Here is a 25749-nt window from a genome sequence, read left to right as displayed (position 1 = left end):
TTAACCCTATCCTGCCGCCAATAGGTTTACAATATTTAACTTGGGTTTTCTGATTAGACAACTCATAATACTTTTTCTTTATTTCAAATATGCTGACTAGGCATTCATCAGCAAATAGTGAGTGAGTTTTGTCAATGCTATAAGACTACTTCCAACATTCTAGGGTTAAAAGACATATCTATATTATAAAGTAGAATGTGAGGGGTATGTATGTATGTATGTATGTATGTATGTATGTTACTTATAGACATCAAAACCGCTTGACCAATCTTGATAAAACTAGGCAAGAATGTTCCTTGGGTACCAACTTAGACCGTAGTGTGTGTATTGTAGCCCTAAAACAAACTTAAGACCCTCAAAAAAAATAAAGTTGTCCGACTCTATTACAGCTATAGTATTTTATGGATCTAGGCCATGCCTACAATGTTGACATGAGAAAAGATCGAAAGGATTTAGACCTAGATCTAATTTTAAGAAATACACTTTGCGCAGATAGTTTTTTACTTTGACACATGAAAATACAAAAAAGGTCCATTGATTTCATTATATAATAAAATTAACCTTCAATTTTGTGTTTCAAAAGGATTTTTTTACATAAATTAGTTCCTTATATCTGTGACTACAGATTTCCAGACGAACATTCCTTCATTAGACAATACCGTAATGAATCGCGTACTAAAAATTAATTCGTTTAATTGTTTACTTTATAATCCCATCCCTAGATCTAAAACTCTAATTCAACTCTAAGATGATAAAACTTCTCTTCGCACAGATAGTTTTATACTTTAACAGATAAACATATTAATTAAAGTCCATTCATTTCTTATTTTGATCAAATAAACATTCAAATTTGGTTTTCTAAAGCTACATACATTTACGAAAGCCACGAAGCCGAGTTGAGATAGGCCTAGATCTATATTCATTCATGAATCGCGTACTAAAAATGATTTCGTTTAATTGTTCACCTTATAATCCCATTCATTTAACAAAGCTATTGCTCTTTTCGTTTTTAATAGATATGAATGTATCGGCTTCGGGTAATCCCATTTTCGCAAACCTAATTTTATTTTCGTAGCGAAAGAGAAAAAACTTGAAAGTTTAGTTACGTTTAACATACATCTAAATCCAATTCACTAGATTAGTAAACACTAACTTAGACCCGCAGGCCGCGGGTAATGTCTGGCGAACATCCTTTCATTAGACATTACCAAATGGTTACACATTAACAGTGATTAACACATCTCTCTACTGAGTCACTGAGTCTATTCCTAGGCCTAGGTCTAAAACTCTTATTGAACTCGAAGATGATAAAACTTCTTTTCGCAAAGATAGTTTTATGCTTTAACACATAAACATACTAATTATTGTCCATTCATTTCATATTTTAATCAAATTAACATTCAAATTTGTTTTTCTAAAGCATTTTTAATACATTCGTTCGCTGTTCGCTAAATAAAGCTGCGTAGCCGTGTTGAGATAGGCCTATATTCATTCATGAAAAAAGGTCACGCATGCAGTGGCAGTGGGCATTGATGCACAGCACAGAATGAACTCTATAAAAGCCAATGTTTAACTCTAGATTAGTGTAGATTTAGATCTACGTCTACCTCAAGATCTACTTTATACACATGAACATACAAAATTTAGTCTATTCATCTCAAATTTTAATCAAATATATGTAGGCCTACAAGCAAATGTTTTAATTTTAAAAAATGGATTTAAGCCTATTAGCTATTTTGATTTGATAGCTTCATTCACACTATTTTTACATTGACACATTCGCTTTACTTATTACATTATTATTTCGTTTAATTGTTTACAAAACACTCTCAGTGACTATATCGACAGTAATGCGCAAATAAAGACCCGCGGGTCGCGGGTAACATAAGTCTAGTCTTCAATAAAGAAAAGTTCAAAGGAAAAAAAGTTTTACAGCTACCTGGATGAGCCTTTAGAAAAGTTGACAAACAGAATGGCCTCTAGCTCCACATGCCCCACATCCAGGTCTAGATCTCTAGTCAAAGCATATGTAGAGGACTGATTCCTGTTGTCAAAAACTAATGCATATCCATTGGAAAAGCATTGGCTCTGGAAATGAAAGAAGTTTATTATAAAATGGTCACTTACAAATATTTTTTTTAGCTATTTATATGCTCACTGCCCTCTGGTCTGATGCAATGCCAAGGCTTTTGACAAAGTTCACCACCATTGTTTGCTTAAAAAATTAAAATATTTTGGCATTGATGGTCCATTGCATCAGTGTATTCAAGATTTTCTGATAGGGAGAGAACAAACTGTAATAATAAATGGCTCTAAATCAACACCAATAACAGTAAACAGTTTATAAAAAGTATATTACAAATTAAACACCTAACCCAAAAAGTAAGCAGACAGCTGCAGAGTGAATACATAAACAATGTAATACATAAAACACTGAATCATCCAGTCATATTCTCTTCTTGATTTTGAAAAGCCTTGGCTTGATACTTGAGCGCTGATTTAAAAATGTGGTTCGAAAGCTTTTATTTTTGACTTTTAAATTTGGGAAGCTGCAGGACAACACATAGATAAATATCTTTAACTTTTTTTTTAATGAATGTCAAGTATCCAGAATATTTTTACTTGCAGAGACTACCTTAGCTCTTTAATTTTATTGTCAATTTTTTAAATGTATTCTGATATAGCTTTCATCAGAACTTATTTTAGAAGGTTTCCACTTATAACTTATGTTGGGCTCATGAGTACCTTTTGTTGTTTACAGACCTTTTACATTAAGCTTCAAACTGTATACAACTAATAGTCATTAGAAGTTAAAAAAATGGTTCAATTAACAGTGACCCAAGACAATGTCATCATAAACTGACCTCTATATGGGCTCCAGGAAAAAATATCCAGTTCTCAAGCACAATAGGATCAAATGTCTCTTTTAGTAGATTTGGTGGTTTATCTGAGTTGACCACCACAATATTGTCAAGTGCCCAACAGTTGTGGTAAAGCTCCTGATGAAGCAGAATAAAAAATGTTTGTTAAATAACAATTTGAATTTAGAACACACTCATTGATAGAAACTCCAAAAAAAAAAGTAAAAATGACAACATGAAAGTTAAATTTGAATTTTTTCTTTCAAAATTGACTGAATGGTTAAGTTTTTTTTTATGCCTGATAGAAGTCATATATATACATATACATATTTAAAATTATTTGTTTTTAAAGTCAAGATATTTGATAATAGGCATCTATGCTATTATTACTTACAGTGTCCACTTGCTGGGCATTAAATGGTTCATCATTTGGTTCTACATAGCCTTCTGTGACATAATCATCGGTAGTCTCTATATCTAGTTGTGTTACAATGATGGATTGTGTAGATGATGCATCAGCAGCAAGAGATGAGTTTGATATTGATGATGTAGTAGAAGGAGTTGATAACTCTCTGGTTGGTGGAGATGATGAAGCAATAGAAAATGTTTTTGATGTGGTTGATGATTCAGTAGAAGCGGTTGTCTGAGAGGTTGATGATTCTGTAGAAGGGGTTGATTGAGTGGTTGATGGCTCAGTAGAAAGGGTTGTCTGAGATGATGATTCTGTAGAAGGGGTTGATTGAGTGGTTGATGGCTCAGTAGAAGGCGTAGTCTGAGTGGTTGACTCAGTAGAAGGGGCTGTCTGAGAAGTTGATGACTCTGTAGAAGGGGTTGATTGAGTGGTTGATTCAGTAGAAGGGGTAGTCTGAGTGGTTGATGACTCAGTAGAAGGGGTAGTCTGAGTGGTTGATGACTCAGTAGAAGGGGTAGTCTGAGTGGTTGATTCAGTAGAAGGGGTAGTCTGAGTGGTTGATGACTCAGTAGAAGGGGTAGTCTGAGTGGTTGATGACTCAGTAGAAGGGGTAGTCTGAGTGGTTGATGACTCAGTAGAAGGGGTAGTCTGAGTGGTTGATGACTCAGTAGAAGGGGTAGTCTGAGTGGTTGATGACTCAGTAGAAGGGGTAGTCTGAGTGGTTGATGACTCAGTAGAAGGGATAGTGGTTGATGACTCAGAAGAAGTTGGCAGAGTGGTTGATGATGCTGTATAAGAAGCAGAAGTGCCCAAAGTGGTCCAGGCCTCACTAGTCAAGATGTCTGTTACTGTTCCAGCCTTATCGGCTGAGAAGGCATTGTTAAATCTGAGTGAAGGCTGATAAAACTGAATGCAGACACTTTCAAGTCGAGATGCAGCTGGTAAACTCACGATGTATGTTTGTGACTTTTTACTTTCTGGAGCTCTGAGTTCGTAAAAAAAAAAAAAATGTTTTGTATAAACAATTTTCACTACAGCAGTAGCATTAAAAATATTAACCTTATGAGCACACAATGAAACTAATGTAAACATCTAGTTCAAGTGAGGGTATAACAATGGTCTTTGTGATATATTAGTTGCTAAGTCATTATTGGTACTGATTTCACACACTAACCAAGAAGTATTACAAAACGTTCTTTGCAACTGTAGGAGCAACTAAAAGTATTTTTAGACCCAATAAACAAAAACATGGTTTGGCTTCAAGCACAGCATTTTTTATCTTTTCTGTTCAAATTTTAATGATGCACTCAAAAAAAAAAAAAATTAGTGGAAATAATCATTTTTTTAAAAATTACTTTATTCTTTCTATTTCCTGCCACTTTGTGCAATCTTCAGTTCCATAGGCTATCACAATATCCTGGTCAGTTTTGTTACTTGAGCGACATTTCCCTCCTCCTGAATAATGCAGAAACAGAAAAGTTTTTTTTAGTTCAATGAAAAGTTTATTGCTATCAGGAGAAACCAATAACAATGCATGCTGTATCTGTAATGGTAATGATTACATGGTGTTTTCTTTGCTTACATCACACAGAAACTACATGGAGAAAGACTAACTCATTGTTAAAGCAAATAAACTACAAGACCTTATATAAATCTTATGTCTACGTTCCTAACATTTTACTATTTCAAATATAAACAACCAGACACTCTAGAAAACAAAGCTATCAACAACACTATTAGACAGCCAGTCAGTCTGTCATGATCAATAAAGTCAGACATATAGATGTGGCATACTATTACATAGCACTTGCTTCTACCCAAAGATAGATTGTATTTAAAACTATATAACATACATTTACATGATTAATGTACTAAACATTTTTGTAGTTTTTCTTACCAAGAGAAAATTGCAAGACATGGGCAGTCGTCAAATTTAGGGGTACTGTTACCTATGAAAAAAAAAAAAGAACTTTTAAAAACAAAAAACATAAATCTTATTCTACTAGTTCTCAATTCTAGAGCCCCGTATATAATATATCTGATCAATACTAATTATGCTTTCTTAAGCCCAAAACTGAAAAATTCATTTTAACTTTGAAAAACAAACATAAAATAAATTAAATAGTTGAATTGAAATTTTCAAAAGTTAATTCCTTAATATTTGTGAAGGGATGTAGAGCATGCCTGACCATATTTCTAGGTTCAAAGGGATCACATAGTACTGCTGCCTTCCCTTGAACCACACTTCCACAATCATCACTGATAGAGCCTCCATCTGTCTGGGACCTGAGATTAAGTACACACATATGTATAATCCAATCTGAATGTTAAGGTCAAGTGCAGATTTTACATGGTTAGACAAAATCAGTTTTAATCTATGTATTTTTCGCCTCTAATGCAGGCAAAGCTGTCATCTGCCATGGATTTATGTTTTATAAAAGCTAAGTAAGGTTATCTCAAATATTTCCAAATTCAGAATACCTGTATTTAATGTTTTTTTCCCAATCGCATTTTTTCAGTTTCTAGAATATCATTTAATTTTTTTTTATGCGTAATGCACAAATGAAGGACAAATTTCTTTAAGGACAATAAAGATATGTTATTTTTTTCTAAATTATTGTTGCAATATTATTGTTTTTATTATATTTCAATTTCACAGTCTAGTCACCCAACTTTTAAAAGGATGTCCCTATCATATATAAATTGCTGTTTTTATCTATTTATTTTTAAGAAATGAACTACTGTTGTCATGAAAACATATAGGCCCTATACATCTCGAGAAATATAAGAACTAATTTTTTGTATTTATATAGCTAAAATTTAATACTGTCTGACATGTTAAAAAAATTTTTAAGAAATGCTGGAGAAATATACAAAGTGTATTAGCTGGAAAATAGTTTCAATTTGTATAACAAAGACTATTCACAACTCACCATAAGTCAGATTGAAAGCCATCTTCTGAATCAAAATCCTCTCTAAACACAAAAGATCCAGAATTTACTTCTGCTAGTTTAGGTTGAACATTCTCTACCTGTAGGGCTGCAACATTTTTTTTACAAATTTATTTATTATTTACATAGGTGATTAAATAGAGTAGATCAGTTTTTAGTTACGAAATATTGATTTTCATAAAACTGAGACAAGAATATACCTTTTAATATAAAAATGTCATTTTATTTATGAGTATGTTAAAAGAAATCCTATTTTTCTTAAGAGTTTGAAAATTCTGCTGTCCATGTCAAAGGCTTTCATCAGATCAACAAATATGTTGATTGTAGTACACCAAAATCCAGACTACTAATAAAAATTTAAAAATCTACACTAGGAGATACAGATACTAACTAATTTATTCAGAACTTTGGAATCCAGCCTTGGTTTAAAGTTTAAAGGTTACTTGAATCAATTTATGAAAGCCTGTATAACTTAGTATCATAGTTTTTTTTCTTTAACAATAGAAGTGTAAACAAAAATACTGTAGTTTTATAAGGCATGTAAATCATGTATAAATCTCAATTTGTTAAAATTGATTTCAATTGTTGTTTGTTTTTTTTTTTTTGTTTTTGCTAATGACTGGCTCAATATAAAGTAATTATCTTGTTTGGACTTAAAGGTGTTTTATAAATTCATCAATATCATTCAAATAAAATGAGGCTTGACGACTTTTAAAGGATCATTCAAACTGTTCCTAATGAAAGAACATACAAACAAGACTAGACAGACAGAGTATGTTGATATCAACTTTGAAAAAAACAAAAAACAAAGTAGACTAGACAGAGTGAGTTGATGTGAGTAAGCTTTGTAAAAAAAAGAGCATACAAACCAGACGACAGAGTGAGTTGATATAAGCTTTGTAAAAAAAGAACAAACAAACCAAACTAGATATTTTTCTTACTTCCTTCTTCACAAAATAACATAACAGATGTGTCCTTGAATAACAACTGCTGGCCAAGAGTCCCAGAAGCCCTGAATAGAATGTTACATAATATTATTTACTTAAATTATATTTATAACTTAGGTTCATCTAGAAAAGCTGAATTCTTATAATTATGGCTCTCTATAAAGATCAATGCTGGTCAGACTGGAGCCAACAACCTTCACTTTTTTTTTTAATTACTTTTGTATGGTGCATCTTTCATCCTTATAGCATACTCAGTGGGGGATGGTGCAATCTCATTTGTGGATATTTGGGGGATAAGGTTTCGGTGCCACCTTTTGGTGCTCAAACACAACTCAAGTAGCATTTCAAACTCAATACCCCTTAATAGGTAGCCACGCAGTTCATGTCACTACGCATCACATCTCACATATTTACATTAGAGCATGGTATAATGAAGAGGCGCTGTGGCTGAGCAGTAAAGCGCTTGGCTTCTGAACTGAGATCCGGGGTTCAAACCCTGGTGAAGACTTGGATTTTTAAATTCGGGCTCTTCGGGCGCCTCTGAGTCCACCCAGCTCTAATGGGTAACTGACATTAGTTAGGGAAAAGTAAAGGCGATTGGTCGTCATGCTGGCCACATGACAACCTCGTTAACAGTAGGCCATGTAGAGATCATCTGCCCTATAGACAACAAGGTCTGAAAAGGGAACTTTACTTTTTTTTTTTATGGTATAATGACAAGAAATCATGACTTTTAGCTAAGGCAATCAACTGCACAATTCTAGTATTAAAAAAAACAAATGAAGTAAAGTTAATCAATTAGTCATGACACCAATAAAAACTATCATGTACTAAGAGACAGTTAAAGTTGTGATTTAAGGTAATTTCATTAAAAGTGATGAAATCTAGAATGATTCTCAAGTTTAGTCCTTTTAACCACAAAAAGAGTCTTACAATCAGCTAACCCATAGATCACTAGACCACAAAACAAAATGTTACTTTTATAAGGTAATACAATATGTTGTCTTTAACCATTGCTAGATTACAGTTGTGATAAAAAAAAAACTACTATTTACAAGAAATTGACACATCCTGATCCAGAAGGCGGTGCCTCCCACTTGATCATAAGAGATCTAACAGGTCTGCGGTTTCCAGGAATGGTATTACACATCAGATTATGGCCACCAGTGCCCAGAGCTTGACCTCGGATTGGTGTGGTGTATAGTGCAGTCATTACAAACTTGTCAAAAGTTTCACTTGATGATATGCTAACTGGCAGTAGAGAGAAAAGTTTAATAATGACAAGCAGCTAACTGCTGGTAAAGCCAAATGGTAAAAGGCATTGCAAACAACAGAGCAATAGTTTACACACAAAAATCAGGCTTCTCCTTTCTATAACTCTTTTTAAAAAAATATGCAAATAAATAAACAAATATACAAAAGTGCAATGGCGAATCTCCCATTATTTCTCATCAAAATAACTGTAAATAAATGACTTTAAAAAGGCATTTTACTTTAATGTGGTTTATATTGAGGTAGACTAATATTAGCTTTTGTCCAGTAAATAAATTAAAGCTTTTATATAGCGCTTATAGCATGCTCAGAGGGCAATGGTCTGCTCTCATTTGTGGACCAGAGGGGGGCGGAGTATCTGGGAGAAGGTTTTTCTGTGCTGCCTCTAGGTGCTCAGTAAAAACAACTCTGCTCGAGTCGTGTGCCGAATCTCAACCCCCCTTCATAGGTAGCGAAGCCAAGTTCAAGCATACTTAGCCTCTTGACCATGCTTTCCACTGTATTGTTTTGAGACAATCTATGACAAGCATTGAAGCATTTAGGAATTGTAGCTTTCTAGCAATGACATAGTAGCCTAATAACAAAAACAAAATTTGCTTTTTTTGTCAAAACTTAGGGTATGATTTTTTTTTTTAGGTATAGCTAATCTAGGGCTAAATGGGAAATCAATTTTACAAAATTTTGTCAAAGGTAGGTGTTCTTCTTCAAGTGACAGCATAGCTAAAACGTATCTTTTAAAAAAAAATCAAATTAACTGATTTGACCATATTGTAATGATGCCAGCATCTAATAACTTTCGAAGCACACCAGAAATTCAAGCTTGAGAATGTAGGGAAGGTTAAGAAAAGGTTAGACTGCCAGAGTGAAAGCAAAAGTAGAAGAGGAAGGTCTCATGGAAGGTCTCATTCTTTCTCAAGCCTTAACTAATCAACAGACTCTATTCAACTCTCCCCTGCACTATCTATTTAGTAAGAGTGGAGGAATACCTTGGTACTATCCTAGACAATAAACTAAATTTTACTGCAAATACTGATTATATCAGCAAAAAAGGGCAGCAAAGATTACGACTACTAAGAAAACTGTCCTCGTTTAATGTTAGCGAAAAGGCCTTGGCTATGTTTTATCACGCTCACATCTGCAATATTTTAAGTTTCAATATCACTGCCTGGTATGGCAATCTGAGCATTAAAAATAAAAATAAACTTAATAGAATCCTAAATGCTGCTGGCAAAATCATTGGCAAAAAACAAACCCCATTTGGGCAGTTGTTTGAGACAAACATCTATAAAAAAGCTAACAAGATCCTCGAAATAAAGAATCACCCTTTGTGTCAGGATTTTGTGATTTTACCATCACAAAAGAGATACAAGACACCGATAGCAAAGACAAACAGACACAAACACTCTTTTGTTCCCCTGGCAATCAAATCATTAAATAAGAACAATCTGGTATAAACTTTGTCACATGTATATTATGAGTGAGTCTGGTGTGAATGTACACTCTGGTTTCTTATAGTTATAATGTTTTTTGTTTGGTGTAATGCACAAATTGTAAGACAAATTTCCTTACGGATAATAAAGAGTATTATTATTATTATTATTATTATTATTATTATTATTATATTAGGCAAAGCTTCATTCAATCATTAAGAATAAAAGATTATAAAACTAATATAATTTCTCATGCCTTAACTAATTAACTGATCATCTTCTACAATCCCCTGCAATATCTCCCTAGAAATTATTGTTATATAGTAAGTTATGTTTCATCAAAATATTTTTTTTAAAAAGATTAGAAAACTAGATGCTAGTTTGTAACACTTACTGTTATAAATTCTTCCAGGAACATAGCTTTGTGGGTCACCCTCAATCTGTACGCTAAGCACCACCTCGCCATCGTCTATTCCATAGTCATGTGAATCTCCATGATAGTTACAGAATAAGAAGTAAGGTGAGAAATTGGGTAGTTGGGCCCGGGAGAATGGCAGGGGCAGTAAATACAACAGTATGAAGACAATCATATTGATGGAATGATGAACTAGGAAAGAAAAAAAAAGCAAAATTGATATTATTGTAAAACAAAAACCCAGATACAAAAATACTTAGCACAAATAACTTTGAATAGTGGTTCACAACTTTTTTTCAAACATCCTTTAACATTCATAGAATTAAAGTAAACAAAACCTCAATACATTGTTTAAAAAAAAAAAAGCTTCTATATTAGGCAACAGAAAATCTAAAATACTGGAAGAGATATTATTGGGTCACTAGGTCTGGTGAAAATCTTTTACACATTATTTCTCCTACTTCCTATTTTTGGATCAACTTGGAACTTTGCACAATTATTCATTGTCAATATGACAACACATGAAATTAGTTGATCAATTAGTCATAATTAATTAGCTTTCTTTTATAAGGAAAATGTACTAAATTGCAACTCATGACAATAATCCCAATAATGTAGAGAATTAAGTCTTTGTAAAAAAAAATAAACTAATAAACCCTTATATTTTTATAAGTACTTGAATAGCTCAGTGGCAAATCATGTCAGCCTTCCATAATGGAGGCTCAAGTTCAAATCCAAATTTAAGCAACTTTTTTTTCCCTAGATAATAATGGATTCAAAATAAATGATGCAATTTCACTCAAGAAAGTGAGATTTTTTAAAAAGTAATTTTTATATTTAACTTATTCAAGCTAATGATGGTCATTAGAAATCTCATGAGTGGTTCTCAAACCAAGGATTCCATTCATTTCACTACATAAAGCAGCAATAGCACAATACTACTTAAATTATGAGCCCCCCCCCTCCCCCCACCCCAAAAAAAAAGATAACTCACATAATTAAAGGAATGATGAGTGAGATTAAAAGATAAAAGACCTATAGTAAAGAGAGCTTGAGAAGTGATATAGGTCATAGGAAAGTCATATAGTTAAGAGAAGACTTACTAATGACTGTACTGATATATAGCAAAGAGATGAAAGAGATGTGATGGTAAAGAAAAAATATATAAATAATAGTTCTGATCTTACAATCTATAGAGCAGATGATGTAAAGTTCACCTGTTTCTGAGGCTGACGATTAACAAGGGTGTCATGTGGCCAGCACAACAACCAACAGCCTTTACTTTCCCCAACTTAAGTCAGATACCCATTAGAGTTAAGGGGATTCAAGGAGGTCCTAAAAATACCGGAATTAAAAATCCAAGTCTTCACAGAGATTCGAACCCGGGACCTCTTGGTTTGGAAGCCAATAAACAACTGATTATTATTTATATTTGCATATTTAACTTTGGCCCAAGAAATCTAACAAACGTTTATTTATTGGTGTTTGTCATTTAGGTATGTATGCATAATAGGGGAACAAGAAGACACTAATATGATATCTAATGAACGCAGAAATGTTCTCATCTGAAATCTCTAGTAACATCAGAGGCCAGTTACTTTACACATATTCTGTTCAAATAACCTGCATGACCATAGATAACTGGAGTATTCTTTAAGTACAGAACATTTCCTACATGCACAATAAGTTTGTGATGACACAACAAAAGAGAAAATATTTTCAGTTTTATCTCTTTTTAAAAAATAAAGCAACATGTTATAGGAGAAACTAATAGGCTTATGTTTACAGTAGGATTATTGTCAGCAGACATTTACTGCTAAACATACTTTAGGCACTATAGCATAATAAAGAGGAAAAGAGTAAAAAAAAAAAAACATTTTTTTTTTATGTTTTTGAGTTTTTCTACATAACAAAAAAAACAAAGTAAAAAGAAAAAGAGCTCACCTTTAAACAAACATGCTTTTGATAACAACAAAAATAATTTTTTGATGAAGATTTATTTTTGTGCATGTGTTCATGAAGCAAGCCTCCATGAAGTGTATAACTTGAAACTAGCCATCACATATTGTCTGAGATATCCATCCAGGAAAGCTTCTATTGCGTGTCTATGTCAGACTGATAGATGTGAAGTCCTGTTTTCAAATTGCTTCATGCTTCATGCCAATCCTGTATTTTTTTTTTTTTAAATAAACACAGCAAAGTAGCACAAATATAAACAACTACAGGGGAGCAAATCTACAGCAAGGGAAGATAGTTGTCTCCCCCTTATCTTTAAAAAAAAATGTTCACCATTCCCCAGCCTTAGCCATAGAAAAAAAAAAGATGTATCAAATTTCCTTCATTTTTTGTACTGACCAAGATGAGCTCCAGAACAATCCATTATCACTCTGGTAAAAACATCATTGTTGAATTTAGTGAGCAATAAATCTGACAGCACAGTAGCTACTAGTGAGAACCATGAGAGAGAGTGGTTCTCAAGTTAGCTGGCCACTTAAACTAGCACATCAAAGAAAGAAAAAAAGAAAGTGTATCTTGTATCAACACATTGAGAGGTTTGCATTAATGACCATTCTATATTGTGCCTTGCCTGAGTTTTTACATCAAGAATATTTTTTAAACTTTTTTTTTCTGGCTAAGCTATTTCTTTGCTACTATTTTATATATATTTTTTGTTGGCAATGGAAAGTTATCTAGGTTATAATATAAAAGTGTATTTATGTTTCTTGTTGTGTGTTGTATACTGATCTGTGCTTATGTGTCAAAATGTCTTGGGTGTCCAGGTCAGCTTGTGTGTATAAACTGCGTTATTATAAACTGTTTTGTCACTCTTGTACAATAAAGTCTAGAATCAAGACATGTCTTAATGTAGTATTTTATTAGGTTAATACAACAACATCAATTCAAAATCCCAGTCTTCACCAAGATTCAAACCCAGGACTCCAGGTTCGGAAGTCAAGCACTTAACCACTCAGCCCATTAAGAATTATACATTGAGTATCAAACTATATGTCCCTTACTCATGGTTGCTACCACAGATTTATATTTGAAAAAAAATGTACTTTATTAACTCTTTCTCTCCATAATTATTTCCCTCGTTCCGATAGAATTATTCATTTTGCTCATTTGTAATTCACTATCCTGTTATGATTAAACTTCAATAACTTTTTGGGTTGATATTAGAAAATGTTGAATTTGGTATAAATTTATAAGAGAATGCATGCTCTTTTTACAAAACATGAATTAAAGTTTTAAAAATCCAAAAATCAATTTAGTGTAATGGGGTCAAATAAACGTTGGCATCGTCAATTAGGAGAGAAAGAGTTAAAACAACCTGATACTTTCATCTGTGAAAAGTTATACTGTCAAAAACTAAACTGTTATGTATACATTTGGAAAATAAATAAAAGTAAGTTTTTTTTTCTTATATTTAACCTGCATGTGAGCCTTTAATCAAACTAGCTAGAGCCTGTTTTTCACCTAGCATGTAAGTGTTTCTACAATAAGCAATCTCTCTCATGGTTTATCAGGAAAAGATAAACAGTAGAGATAAAGGATGGAATTGCTGGCTGCTAATCTGAAAGTTATCAGTACCAGCTGCATTACCTCCCCTGGATACTATATTTAAAGGTATTATTAAAAAGATGTGTATTTCTTTCTGAATGCAAATTGTTATATATTAAAATTTTCTTAGTAGAGGTTGTGATGCTAGACTGTACTTGTGTGATAAAGAACACTGAAAAAAGTTACCAGAATATGATGAAGAGCCATTATAATATGTTGACTAATAGTTCAAGAAACAAAAATGCTTTGGTGCATATTCAATTACCCTAACAAAAAGCTATGCAAAAAAAAATGTTTAAATATTTTCTTTTTGATGTAAGTCGATGTCAACAATAAATGTAGTAACACATCAATAAAAAAGAAATCTTGTACTGATAACAAAATTGAATTGGACTTCACAGTTTATACATTAAAACAGAATTTAAAATAAAACAAGTTTTCAAAAAAGAACTGTGTAAAACAAACGAAACAATCCTTTGTGGGTTTATATTTCCTTAGAACAATAAGTCTATATTGTTACATTTTGGGTCAAATTTTCCATAGCTTTACATTTCAACAGGGGGAAAAAAAAACATGACAGAATCAAAAGTATCAAAAGAAAAAAAATTGCAGTACTAGTAAATTTCAATCTGATGGTAAGATCTTCTTGGTTCTTTCCCTTTTCTCACCTAAGGTTAACTTTTGCATTTACATCATAATTGATTTTATTGTTGAAATAGTTATATTTGAATGGTTAATTTTTATTTTTTTTTACACATTATGCTTTCTTTGTACACATTGTTGTAACTTTTCTTTATATTATATCATTGTTTTCTATGTACACTATGTTGTTTCTTTTGTACACTATGTTCAAGTGTAAATAAGATAGATATGTGTTTCACTATTGTTTCAGAAGTCATTTGTCTCTTCAAGCCTGTGGTTGGTATCTCAATGTTTGTTTGTTTTTTTGTTTGATTTGTCTCTTGAATTGTACTGTCCTTTTCTGCACTCGCTTTTTGCTTAGTGACCTCTAAGGTGAATGCATTCTAGGTTTATATTTCGTCTTTGTCAATGACCTACAACTAATGACCAATAACCCCAATATCTAGCCTTTTTTTTTTTTACTGTCCCAAAAGACTTTACTAGACATTTACATCATTCAATCATTCTTGACCCTTTCTTTCAGTCTATGCCTACTTGTTAAACACAAGATCCTTTCAAGGACTTCAAAAAGTAAAAAAAATCTGTAAATCTATGCACATAAATGACCCTCATTATTGGTCAGGTGATCTCTTTGTCTAGTCAGTTCTAACATTCTTGGTTAGCCAATATCCGGTGCAGCATGGATTTCAATAAAAAAAGTTTAAAATAATAATAATTTTAAAATAATTTTTGTAGTAGTAGTAACTTCAATGAATATGCCAAATTAAAGCTAATTGTTAAGACCATTTCATTTATTCCTAGATGTCAAAATGATAACTTGAGTGTACAAAATTAAACATTTCTAGAAAAAAATGTGTGTAAATTTGTTTAGAAAGCATCAGTGCATTACTTTAAGGTTCAACTTTTTAACTACACTTTAATAAAAGACTGTGTGATTAGGCTGTAAGAATTTTTTCAATGCTTCCATCAAAAGGTGATTGTACTCTAATATAGGCCTATGGCTGACAAGACAACAAATGTCTGACATGTTGGGACTTCTAGCAGGTAATAAGAATAATTTTACATTTGTTATTGGCATTCACTAATCTTCGTGAATTGGTATATCAACAGTAACAATAAAGTGAAATTTTTAAAGACATTATAGAAAATCATTCACAGGAAAATATAAATTTACAATTTAGTAAACCAATTATTCATGCTATTTGTTAAAATAAATTAATAATATTCTTTTAATAAATGGAATTTATTTAATCTGAGAGAAGTTTTTTAAATAACTGCAAATACCAGAAACATATTTTTTAAGTGTAGATGAACAATAAAAAACTAACTTTGAATAGCTTTACTTTTTTTAAACTGACCTAAATAAAAATCTGCTTCATTATGCTTGCAGATTAAAATGAAAAAAAAAAACGAACTAAAAATTTACTGATTCAATTTTTTTTTATTTTAATTAATATTCATCTGTATTATAAAATAAAACATAAACAAAAACATTCAATAAATAAAGCTTGCCTTGACTCTGTTCAGGTCTTCAAAGAAAATCATAAAGATACTTCATAATGTCAAACTGTACTGTTCTGAAATTTGAAGGAAAAATTAAATTTTTATTTCCTAGGAACATTTTACAACTGGATATTACATTTCAACAATTAAATAAAATTTGAAAGTGCAAATATTGCAAGTTTTATTTGTACATATCCAAACCTTTGTGTTTATTTTTCCAGATCTACTTTGACTTTTTACAAAGTACTTATACCTTCTTTTATCAAAATATGCTTTAAAAAGCATGATTATAATTAATTTAGATGATACTTAAACATTAAAAAATGAGTAGAAATTAATATTGAAGGATTAGGAAGTAGAAAAAAAAGACATAAGGCTATTAAAAATGTCTTAAGATGGTTTAACTTTAGTAAAAAAAAATATTATTTTCAATCTGTACCTGGCTACGGATCTAATGAAATCTAAGGTCACCATACACTTGTATTTTGGTGCTGCTATTTTGTCTTCCCCTCCAACCTGACACAGTAGATGCAGACTCACCAAAGAACTTATCTGTACAGAGCAAAATGTTTCAATTGTACTATAATAAAATATTTCTCCAATTAAAAAATTACTGCAAAAAAAAAAAGATGTTACAAAGCAAAAATAAAGTTCCTCATTTCTCAATGCATGACAGAGTTAAAAAATAACTGAAGCAAAGTAGCTTAGCCAGAATGTTGCATCACCAGAACAATGCCAGTAATATCCACATCAGGTGTGAAGTCCCCATTACAGGAAAGGGGATTAAAAAAAATAAATAAAAAAATTTACAAATTCAAATCTTTTTGGGTGGAACTTTTATTTTGGATGCTAAGTCAGCTTATTAATCAGTCACCAAGACAAAAAGAATCAGACAAATAGCTCATGCCTAGGGCATACAGAGAAGCAGAGACCTTTGTCCAATAAATTGAAATCTAGAGAATCTTTGTCAGAGAAATTGAAATCTAGAATTCCATCAATCCTTTCAAACATCACAAATGAGTGGACTCTTAAGGATTTCGAGTGTCCTAAATTATCCCCCTTCAAACAGATTCTATTAAACAACTGATTATAATCAACCTCTGCAGAAAGTGCAGAGCAGCAGCTAAGAACAACACAACATTTTTTAATAGCACAGACTACAAAAGAGCCTACCACCAAAAATTTTTTTACCTGTATAAAAATCTGTGCTGAGGGCATAACATTCCCCTCCACAATAGAGTAAAATATGGCCATCAATCTATCAATGGGGAATAATTTTGGGCCTAACAAGTGATTGCTAGTCTGTAAAAAAAAATTGTTATTAAATTAATTATGTTAATCAAAAAGAAAATATGTATTCATTTTTTAAAGTAAATTTTAAGTAACACAATTTTCTAGAATATTTTAAATATAAACAATATGGCTGTCCATGTCTCTATGAATGTCAGATGTCAAGTCTTCTTGCTAATACAAAGTAACTCTCCATGTCTCTATGAATGTCAGATGTCAAGTCTTTTTGAACACAATGTAACTCTCAATGTGTCTTTGAATGTCAGATGTCAAGTCTTCTTGCTAATACAATGAAACTCTCAATGTGTCTTTCAAAGTCAGATGGCTAGATCCAGAAAGTTTTGTAAACTTTTTCTAGCTACTTGCACTTCTAGCCCTGAAAGTTTAGTAAACTATTTCTAGCTACTTGCACTTCTAGCCCAGAAAGTTTTGTAAACTATTTCTAGCTACTTGCACTTCTAGCCCTGAAAGTTTTGTAAACTATTTCTAGCTACTTGCACTTCTAGCCCTGAAAGTTTTGTAAACTATTTCTAGCTACTTGCACTTCTAGCCCTGAAAGAAGTAAGGAGTAGGAAGCAGGAACGCTGGTTCAAAGATTACACAGAACTTTTTTGTTTGTTAGTATAAAAAAAAAATGTGGTTAGTAATGTGGCAAGTAATAAGTTTGAGATAAAGTCATCAGCAATTCTCAAAACATGTCTATGAATTTTGTTTGGTTATCATTTTTAGAGATTAAAATCTACTACTTTTCCAGCATTACCTAAAATTTTCTATTATTAATCAGTAAGTTCATTTGCATATATGATAAGAAAAAAAAATTATTTCAAACAATTTTTTGTCTATAGTTTAAAAAGTTCAATTTTTTTAAATTCTTATTAATGTGTACTCACCCTGACATTCTTTTTAATCAGCTTTGTTCGCTTGGAAATTCGACCAGAATTCTAAAATTGAAATCATAATACTATTACATTTAAAATTATACAGCTAAATCATGTCTTAGTTATAACTGTAGTTACCATATCTATATATTACAAACAAATTACAAAAATTATATATCTTTGTTATAATTGTGTATTTAATGTATTAGTGAATGTTTTTAATTACAAAGAAAAACAATTGTAGTATACACTTTAACATCTAATTAAGTTTATAAAACACAAATCAAACTATGGGTGATAAATGTTAGTAAGAGAGGTAATCATTTCATTAAAAACGAATGGCAGTAATATGGTACAAGGTTACCCACCTTGGCAAAAAATCTCCTGTCATACTTCATTGGGTTGTAAGAAGCCAGGTAGGCTGCAATCAAAAGGAATTTGGAATAATAGGGCAGTTCCATGTGTGATCGACTAGCAGCACCTGCACAAGAAAACCAAAGCTAGTGAAAAGACATTCTTTTTATGTGAATGTATTTAACATCAATTACAGTTGTAAGAACACAACCATGTTGCCCCACTATATTTCAACAGTTACAATTTTTTATTAATATTTTGTCAAATGAAAAGTGGTTTGTTTCAAATAAAGACAAAACTTACTTTTTGAAATATCTGATTCTGACTGATCAAATTCTGCTTGCTGCATTAGCTCCCATTGAAGACTGCAATCAAAAATTTAATTTATATCTATAAATATATCTATCTATCTCTAGATTATTTGAAAGCTTAGTATTGATTAAATACATTCATTCATGAATTTCATTTTTTTTTTGGCCAAAAGTTTCTCTTTTATATACACCTAATAAACCAGAAAAATTGTTTTCATATACAAAAAATGTCTTAACTTTTCAATTTTTATATGCAATCAATATAACTCAGAAAATACTTTTTAACTTGGCATTATATCCACTGATCAGCTGCCATCAACAGCATTTAGAGGCTTTCAAATTATCAAAACAAAAGAAAATGTCAGAGAAATCCTCAAACGTATTACGAACATGTAGACCTAGCTTATATAAAGACTTGTATCAGGTAATTAAAGAGTTTCTTCAATAAGTTTCTGTGAGCAGGTGAAAGAAAAAAAAACGAAGAAGAAATTACTATTACAAAATCTCTAACATTAAAAAGCCTCATAATTTGGAAAAGACTATCAGCTCTGCCTGGCAAAAATTACATAAAATAGCTACAAACACCAAAATAACTGACCTTGACACTTCCCTGAGGTAGACACTATTAAGCGCTTTCTTTAAATGTGGTTCAATATTTCTCCACAGCTTTCTAGCCTGGCTTGCATCTGCATCTCCTTTTTGTATGGGTTCTATAAAGTAGGGATAGTTTAGTTTAGCCTGAGAAAATAAACAAAAAAGATCATTTTGTTATATGGAAGAATGAAGATTTGAATGTTATAAAAAGATTTACTGCTGCAGGGGTGAATGATTGTAGCAGATGAAGGCCTTGTTGCCCAAACATCTTTTGTTTTTACCTTGTCCAGCAAGGTTTCCTATGTGTATGTTGATTGCATTTTGAATTTAATAATATGAAAAACACACACACAAAACATAGAAATTCTACAATAATGTACATTTCGAGGCCAGCTACTAAAAAGTACTTATCCAAAAATAATATATTATGAATAATGTATTTCTAGGGTGTTGTACTTATTATATTAAATGAAACAATATAAATGTTGGTTCTCACTATATGCCTAAGTTCTCTTAGGTCTCGACACACCATATGAAACACAGAGAGCACTATGTTTACATATAGAGCATAAAGTTCCTTATCACATGAGGCTGGAGCATCCAAACACATTATTTCATTCAGTTCCTCTGAAACATTACAATGAAGTACAATGTACAAGTCTAGATGTTACATGTTTCAAAAAATAATCTATACCTAGAGCTTTATTAATGTGCTTTATATCATTAAATATTTAGCATGAAATGACCAAATATTCAGTCATTTAAAAAAAAAAAAAGAAACATCTTACGCCGAGTATAATCAGGAAAGTGTAGGCAATAGGGTTCACATAATCCAGTTCCAGATCTGAATTTTTCCCACACAATTTCCGATATCAGAATTGTACACACATTCAGTTCAGACTAAAGCGATAAAAAAAATATTTTAAAAAATTGGAGGGATTTCTCAAAACTTCATACAGATTAGGATTCTGTATTCATGGATTCGACATACATGAAATGTCAATAACATTAAAATGTTGCAAGCATGTGACTATGACAGGCTACGGGAGTTAACTGTTAATTTATTTATCAATTTCAATTGTTGGAAAAGTAAAAATTGTTCAGTTTTGTGATCATCTTACACTTTCAGTATAATAGATAAAGAAAGCAACTTTATGAGATGTTAATCTTCAAATAAATAGGTATTGTCAATGTGGATAATGAAAGCAGTGATTTAGACTAGATACATATATAAGTATGGATGATTCTAAAATTGTCTCAAGCCTTGGTCCAAAGCCAGGTGATTTTAAAAATAGTAGGTCAAACATTTTGTTCTAATAAGTGAACATTGAGGATTTATACACAAAACATTTTTTGGATTATATAAAGTAATGAGTTCTAATTGTATTGCAGTTGGATTCATTCTATTATCTTTGATGATATTTTTATTGATTTCTTTGTAAACTAATTTTTTGCAGATTCATCTCCCTTAGGTAAAGGATTTAAGGCGCCTAAAATTGAGTGGATTGAGATTGAATGAGTTAATGATAAGATAGCTTTTCAAAAAGAAAGAGGCATGGTCATTATAGTGGCCACAAAACACGTATCATGTCACCTGTGATCACAAAAAATTGTGAAATATTTATTACCTAGAATTGAAAATTAACTAAATAAAATAGGGTGTAACTTATTCAAACTCACTAATTCTTGTAAACGTAAAAGAGCAGGCAGTAAATGTACATTTGTATCTCGCAGTCTTTCAGCTTTGTCTAATACCTAAAAAAAAATTTGATTAAGTTTTTAAAATCATGGTATGAACCTTAAAAAGCATTATAATCCATTTTTAGAGTAGAAGTTATTAAAATCAACAATTTATCATTTAGTTAGCACTTATTACACAATAACATACTACTGTGGTTTCCTTAATGGTTCATTCACAAACCCATATTTTATTTACACAAAATATATATATTAGGTTTTATAGGTTGTACACAAAATATATATATTAGGTCATAGTGTATCGATTTAGTTAATATACTTACTATATACAAAGTTTCATTTCTGAGGCCATTATCAGTTACAGCTTTGACTAACTGCCGTATAAAGCTGGTCATGTCCTCACAATCTGTATATTCATCATCTGTGTTTGCAGAATTTGTATTTGATACACCATTCCCTTTTGGCATGTTGTTAAAAATATGTTCAAACAGAAATCTTGGTGAGCTGCATTCCACACAGTTCATAACAATATGTGGAAGCTGAAAAAACATCAAACAGAGAAGAATGTTATAAAAAGTTATGAACATTTATTAAACAAAAAAAAGGTTTTACTTATATCATCACTGGGACAAAGTGACAGAGAACTGAGTGCCTAACAAAATTGAAACCTAGTAAAGACTGTAAACATAAATCTTTTAGATTTGTTTCTATGTATGTTGATAATGTTTATTTTTTTGTGATAGTAAATGTTATTAGATACCTTGAGATACAACAACAAGGATTGTATTACTAATGATTTTCCAGTTCCTGTATGACCATACACGAAAAGTGATCCTGGTGTCATGTGATATCTCTGAAACACATTAAACTTAGATTAGATATCAATTTTTAAAGTTTAACACATTTAAACTTACAACATTGGCTATTTCTTTGAAAAAAAAAAAAGGACAATCATCAAATCATATATATATATTTAAAATACACACAGGAGTCCTCAGGTTACGTCTGTCCAGAGTTACGATGTTTCTTGGTTATGACACATCTCTAATGTATTGTGTGTGTATATATATATATATATATATATATATATACATACACACATAGCCTTATTTCGACTTAAGTGGTTTTGCATCGTTAACCCAAACCCCAAACTTCGTGCATGGGAACTAGTTGATGTGCCTCTCCAGACTTACCTGCCCCGGTATCTCCAGCTTCCTCCTCCCAATAAGCCTGTTCTCACGTTACTAATCACACTGATATTTCCTTAATGTATTTTTTGTATAATTATGCAGGTTACTGTTTTAGGGTAGGTGTTAAGATGGAATAAGTGCTTACAGCATTTACATATAATATGTATGTATGTTCCGGCAACTTATACCAAAAATTGATTTACAAAACAATGTAGGAACAGATCAGTGTCATAACCCAAAGAGCCCTACCCTCCCCCCAAAAATATATATATATATAATATATGTATCACTTATATCTCAAGAATGCTTCTAAAATTGACAAAATATAGATCTTTATATATATTCTAGTACAAAAGGAATATTTTGTAGGACTTGCAAAACTAATACTAAATAAAAAAAAAAAACCTGGCCAAACAGAGACATCAGTGTTTTTATCTGAGCCTGTCTACATAGTACACGTCTTCCTAGAGTATATTCTTCTACTTGCTGCTGTGATGATTCAATGGTTTCCATTTCAACAAACAGGCCTGTGTGCCAAGTCTCAGGTAACAGTTAATGGTTCAGTTTTTCAAGTCTAAGAGTTGAGTGAAACACAAAGAGAACCACTTAGTTTACTTGTAAACACTAAGATAGAAATAATTTGAAGAGGAAAGCCTAGATATCTAGATTATTTCAAACATTTGGAATTCAACATTAAAAAACTATTTTAACAGATGTTGACCAAACTACAATCTTAGAATATTAGCTGGAGCTAACATTCTAAAATTCTTTGTCATGATGTCTATAATGCCTTTTCCTCATGGTAAGAAAAGCCCATGCCAAAAAAAAAGTCGAGTCACTGGTCTAATAAATAAGGAGGCAGCGCTGGCCCATTTTATTATGCGAGGAACATTCAAGATAATATAGCACACATGTCTGTAAACAGGATCATTAGAAAATGAAAAAAATTTTATTCAAAAATGAAAAGTCTCTTACTTAAGATATTCTAATAAAATTTTATTTTAATCACATTTTAATGTCAGTTTAATTTGGTCAATATTTAAACATAGATTGATAATTACAATGAAAACATTCACCCCCTCTGAAAAATAAATTTACTGCACCACCACCCCTTTTCCCAGGACGTCACACCCTACTAGCAGTCTAGATTAACAGTCTGAGAAATGCTGAATGGCTGATCTACACTAAATTACATATTATATTTATACATATATATATGCTAATAGTTGTAGGGTGTAACTTAAATTTACTTGAGGGATTTCTTTGCAGAATGTTATGTTACAATTCTTATGACTTGTAACTCTGTAAACTTGTGTGATTTTTTTAAAACTAGAACTTCAAAAACAAGATGCCATCATTGATGTCATTGAATGCTTGATGGTCCTCAATGAACTCTGTCTATATAATTAAGAGTCTAGATCTATTTAATATATTAATTATATATATATATATCTCTATTAGTCTTATATTGAATCTAGACAACTAGACGTCACTAGATCTAAATTTCTAATTAAATCTAATTAATTATAATTGAGTCTATATAATATTATATATTAAACTAGATCCAAGTCTAATGAATGTCACATCACTAAATCACTGTGTTACTGTTAAGCTTAATTTTAATAAGTCTAAAGATAGTAAAGGTACACAGAGAGGTATATATATAATAGTTTTATAGATCTAGACTACAATAGAAATTATAGATCTCTATATCTAATCTAGAATATATCTAGATTAGACCCTCTGGACTTAATTAACTCCATCCACTTGGCCCTGAAAACTGTAGATGGAGGAGGTCCCAGTTAGCCGCCGCTTGAGACATTCTCAGAGGTTAATTACCAAGGCTCGACACGGCAGGCCAGGATGAGTAGATCTATTAAAATTCTATATAGTTATATAAATAGAAGTCTAAGACCGTCTCTACAGACTCTAGTTTAGATAAGCCTAGGGTCTACTTCTACTAGAAGTTGTAGATTCTAGACTATTCTAGAGTGTCAGTGTCGTGACAGTCACAGTGGCGGACGTAAATCAGATTCAGAGTATTATGATTTAGTTGATTATAAAATAATTATCTATAAGTTAATAATCTATAACTATTTGGAGGCAAGGTGATTGAGTGGTAAAGTGCTTGGCTTCCGAATTAGGGGTCCCGGGTTCGAATCATGGGATTTTTAATTTCGGGATCTTTGGGCGACTCTACGTCCACCCAGCTCTAAGTCTAAGAAATGTGTACACCGGTACCTGACATTTAGGTGATTAGTTGGGGAAAACTCACTCACTTCTGAAAAGTAAAATAGTAAAGAAAGGCGGTTGGTCATTGTGCTGGCCACATGACACCAGGCTTTACTTTTTACTGTTTTACATTAATTACATTATTTCAAATATTTGCCCTATAGATAGAGTATAGACCACAAGGTCTGAAAAGGGGAACTTTCTTTATTTTTTTTTTATTATATAATCTTAATCTAGTCTAGAAAATGTCTAGATAGAGTCTAGATCTATATTTTATAAGACAAGTCACAAGACAAGTCAGTCCCTAGGCTAGAGTGCCGCTAGCGGCTAGAGCCAGTAGAGAGTAGAGACAGTAGGTAGAGTGGATCTAGACTCTAGATTAATTCTAGTAGATCTAGATACATCTATACTCATATAGATAATAGACTAATATAAAAAATTCTAGATCTAGACTAGTCACTAGTGACTCACTAGTCACATTTGCTGACTCAGTGACTGTTACTAGAGACACAGAGTTAACTAGAGTACTAAAAATCTATATAGATCTAGATCTAGAGTCTCTAGATCTAAATATTTACATTTTTCCACAATCATGGCATGGCGGGAAAGGTTTCTTAAAAAATGTGATTGGCTAAACGACTAAATATCTATCAAATCTAGGCTACATCCTGGCTATGTTTATTATTTTATTTTTATTTATTTGGGATTTATTTAGATAATTCTTTATATTTTAGACCTGTATCTAGATCTAATCTAGACGTAGATTCAGGGCTTGTCTTAGGCCACTGCAACCTATTCGGCCGCAGTGGGCCCCGCACTTTCATAGGCCCCGCCGGAATTCTACAATCTAGGTGTAAATCATGGAACTATACTAATGGAACACCAGCTTCGAGATTTTATGATCAGAGTGCCGTCGCGCATCTTTCTTCGCGCACCATACCAATTTGAAAAATCGATGAGGATGCCAAAGAAGAAATTTACTCCGAGAGCCACTTGGATTGACCTTCATTGAGAGTATAACTTCCCCACACTATATTTTATTACATCTGTAAAAACTTTATCCATTTTCTGACTATCTGATAAAATAGATACAATTTCCCTGAATAATGGATCGTCACAAAAGATTTTTTTTTAAGGCCACTTCGTTAAAATAGGTGTTTCCAGTACTTCCTCATTTGGGTATTTTACACAAAATCTGGAATTTTTTT

General features: G+C 31.8%; 2 protein-coding genes across 5 annotated transcripts in view; both read right to left on the bottom strand.

The window, feature by feature from the left end:
• LOC106053226 (reelin-like) overlaps positions 1–12660 on the bottom strand; it is a 63520-nt gene extending 50860 nt beyond the window's left edge. The window contains exons 1-12 of the mRNA XM_056026053.1: positions 12644–12660; positions 12233–12454; positions 10268–10480; positions 8227–8422; positions 7166–7236; positions 6207–6312; positions 5463–5559; positions 5171–5222; positions 4629–4728; positions 3256–4258; positions 2865–2999; positions 1940–2088 (exon numbers count right to left, since the gene is read on the bottom strand). Coding sequence (XP_055882028.1) covers positions 1940–2088; positions 2865–2999; positions 3256–4258; positions 4629–4728; positions 5171–5222; positions 5463–5559; positions 6207–6312; positions 7166–7236; positions 8227–8422; positions 10268–10463 — 2105 coding nt within the window. The 5' untranslated portion in view covers positions 10464–10480; positions 12233–12454; positions 12644–12660. The remainder of the gene's footprint in view (positions 1–1939; positions 2089–2864; positions 3000–3255; positions 4259–4628; positions 4729–5170; positions 5223–5462; positions 5560–6206; positions 6313–7165; positions 7237–8226; positions 8423–10267; positions 10481–12232; positions 12455–12643) is intronic.
• Positions 12661–15912: 3252 nt separating this feature from the next.
• Positions 15913–25393, bottom strand: LOC106053250 (origin recognition complex subunit 5-like). 4 transcript variants are annotated; one of them, XM_056025210.1, is made up of 14 exons: positions 25278–25393; positions 22715–22883; positions 21880–21972; positions 21443–21658; positions 21102–21176; positions 20210–20321; positions 19918–20048; positions 19426–19565; positions 18820–18881; positions 18531–18643; positions 18175–18225; positions 17186–17296; positions 16434–16546; positions 15913–16068 (listed from the first exon to the last, which is right to left on the bottom strand). In XM_056025210.1, exons 2-14 carry the CDS (start codon positions 22820–22822, stop codon positions 16023–16025), a joined length of 1371 nt encoding a protein of 456 aa, XP_055881185.1. In that variant the 5' UTR covers positions 22823–22883; positions 25278–25393; the 3' UTR covers positions 15913–16022. The 4 variants fall into 4 exon arrangements, with proteins under 4 accessions (XP_055881185.1, XP_055881182.1, XP_055881184.1 ...); XM_056025207.1 differs by lacking the exon at positions 25278–25393 and adding an exon at positions 25120–25246; XM_056025209.1 differs by lacking the exon at positions 25278–25393 and adding an exon at positions 25013–25048.
• Between the last annotated feature and the right edge of the window lie 356 nt (positions 25394–25749).

The sequence above is a fragment of the Biomphalaria glabrata genome, chromosome 4 (genome assembly GCF_947242115.1).
Source record: "Biomphalaria glabrata chromosome 4, xgBioGlab47.1, whole genome shotgun sequence".
Lineage (NCBI taxonomy): Eukaryota > Metazoa > Mollusca > Gastropoda > Planorbidae > Biomphalaria > Biomphalaria glabrata.
The sequence above is the reverse complement of the archived record's forward strand: the minus strand, read 5'-3'. Positions and strand labels throughout refer to the sequence as shown.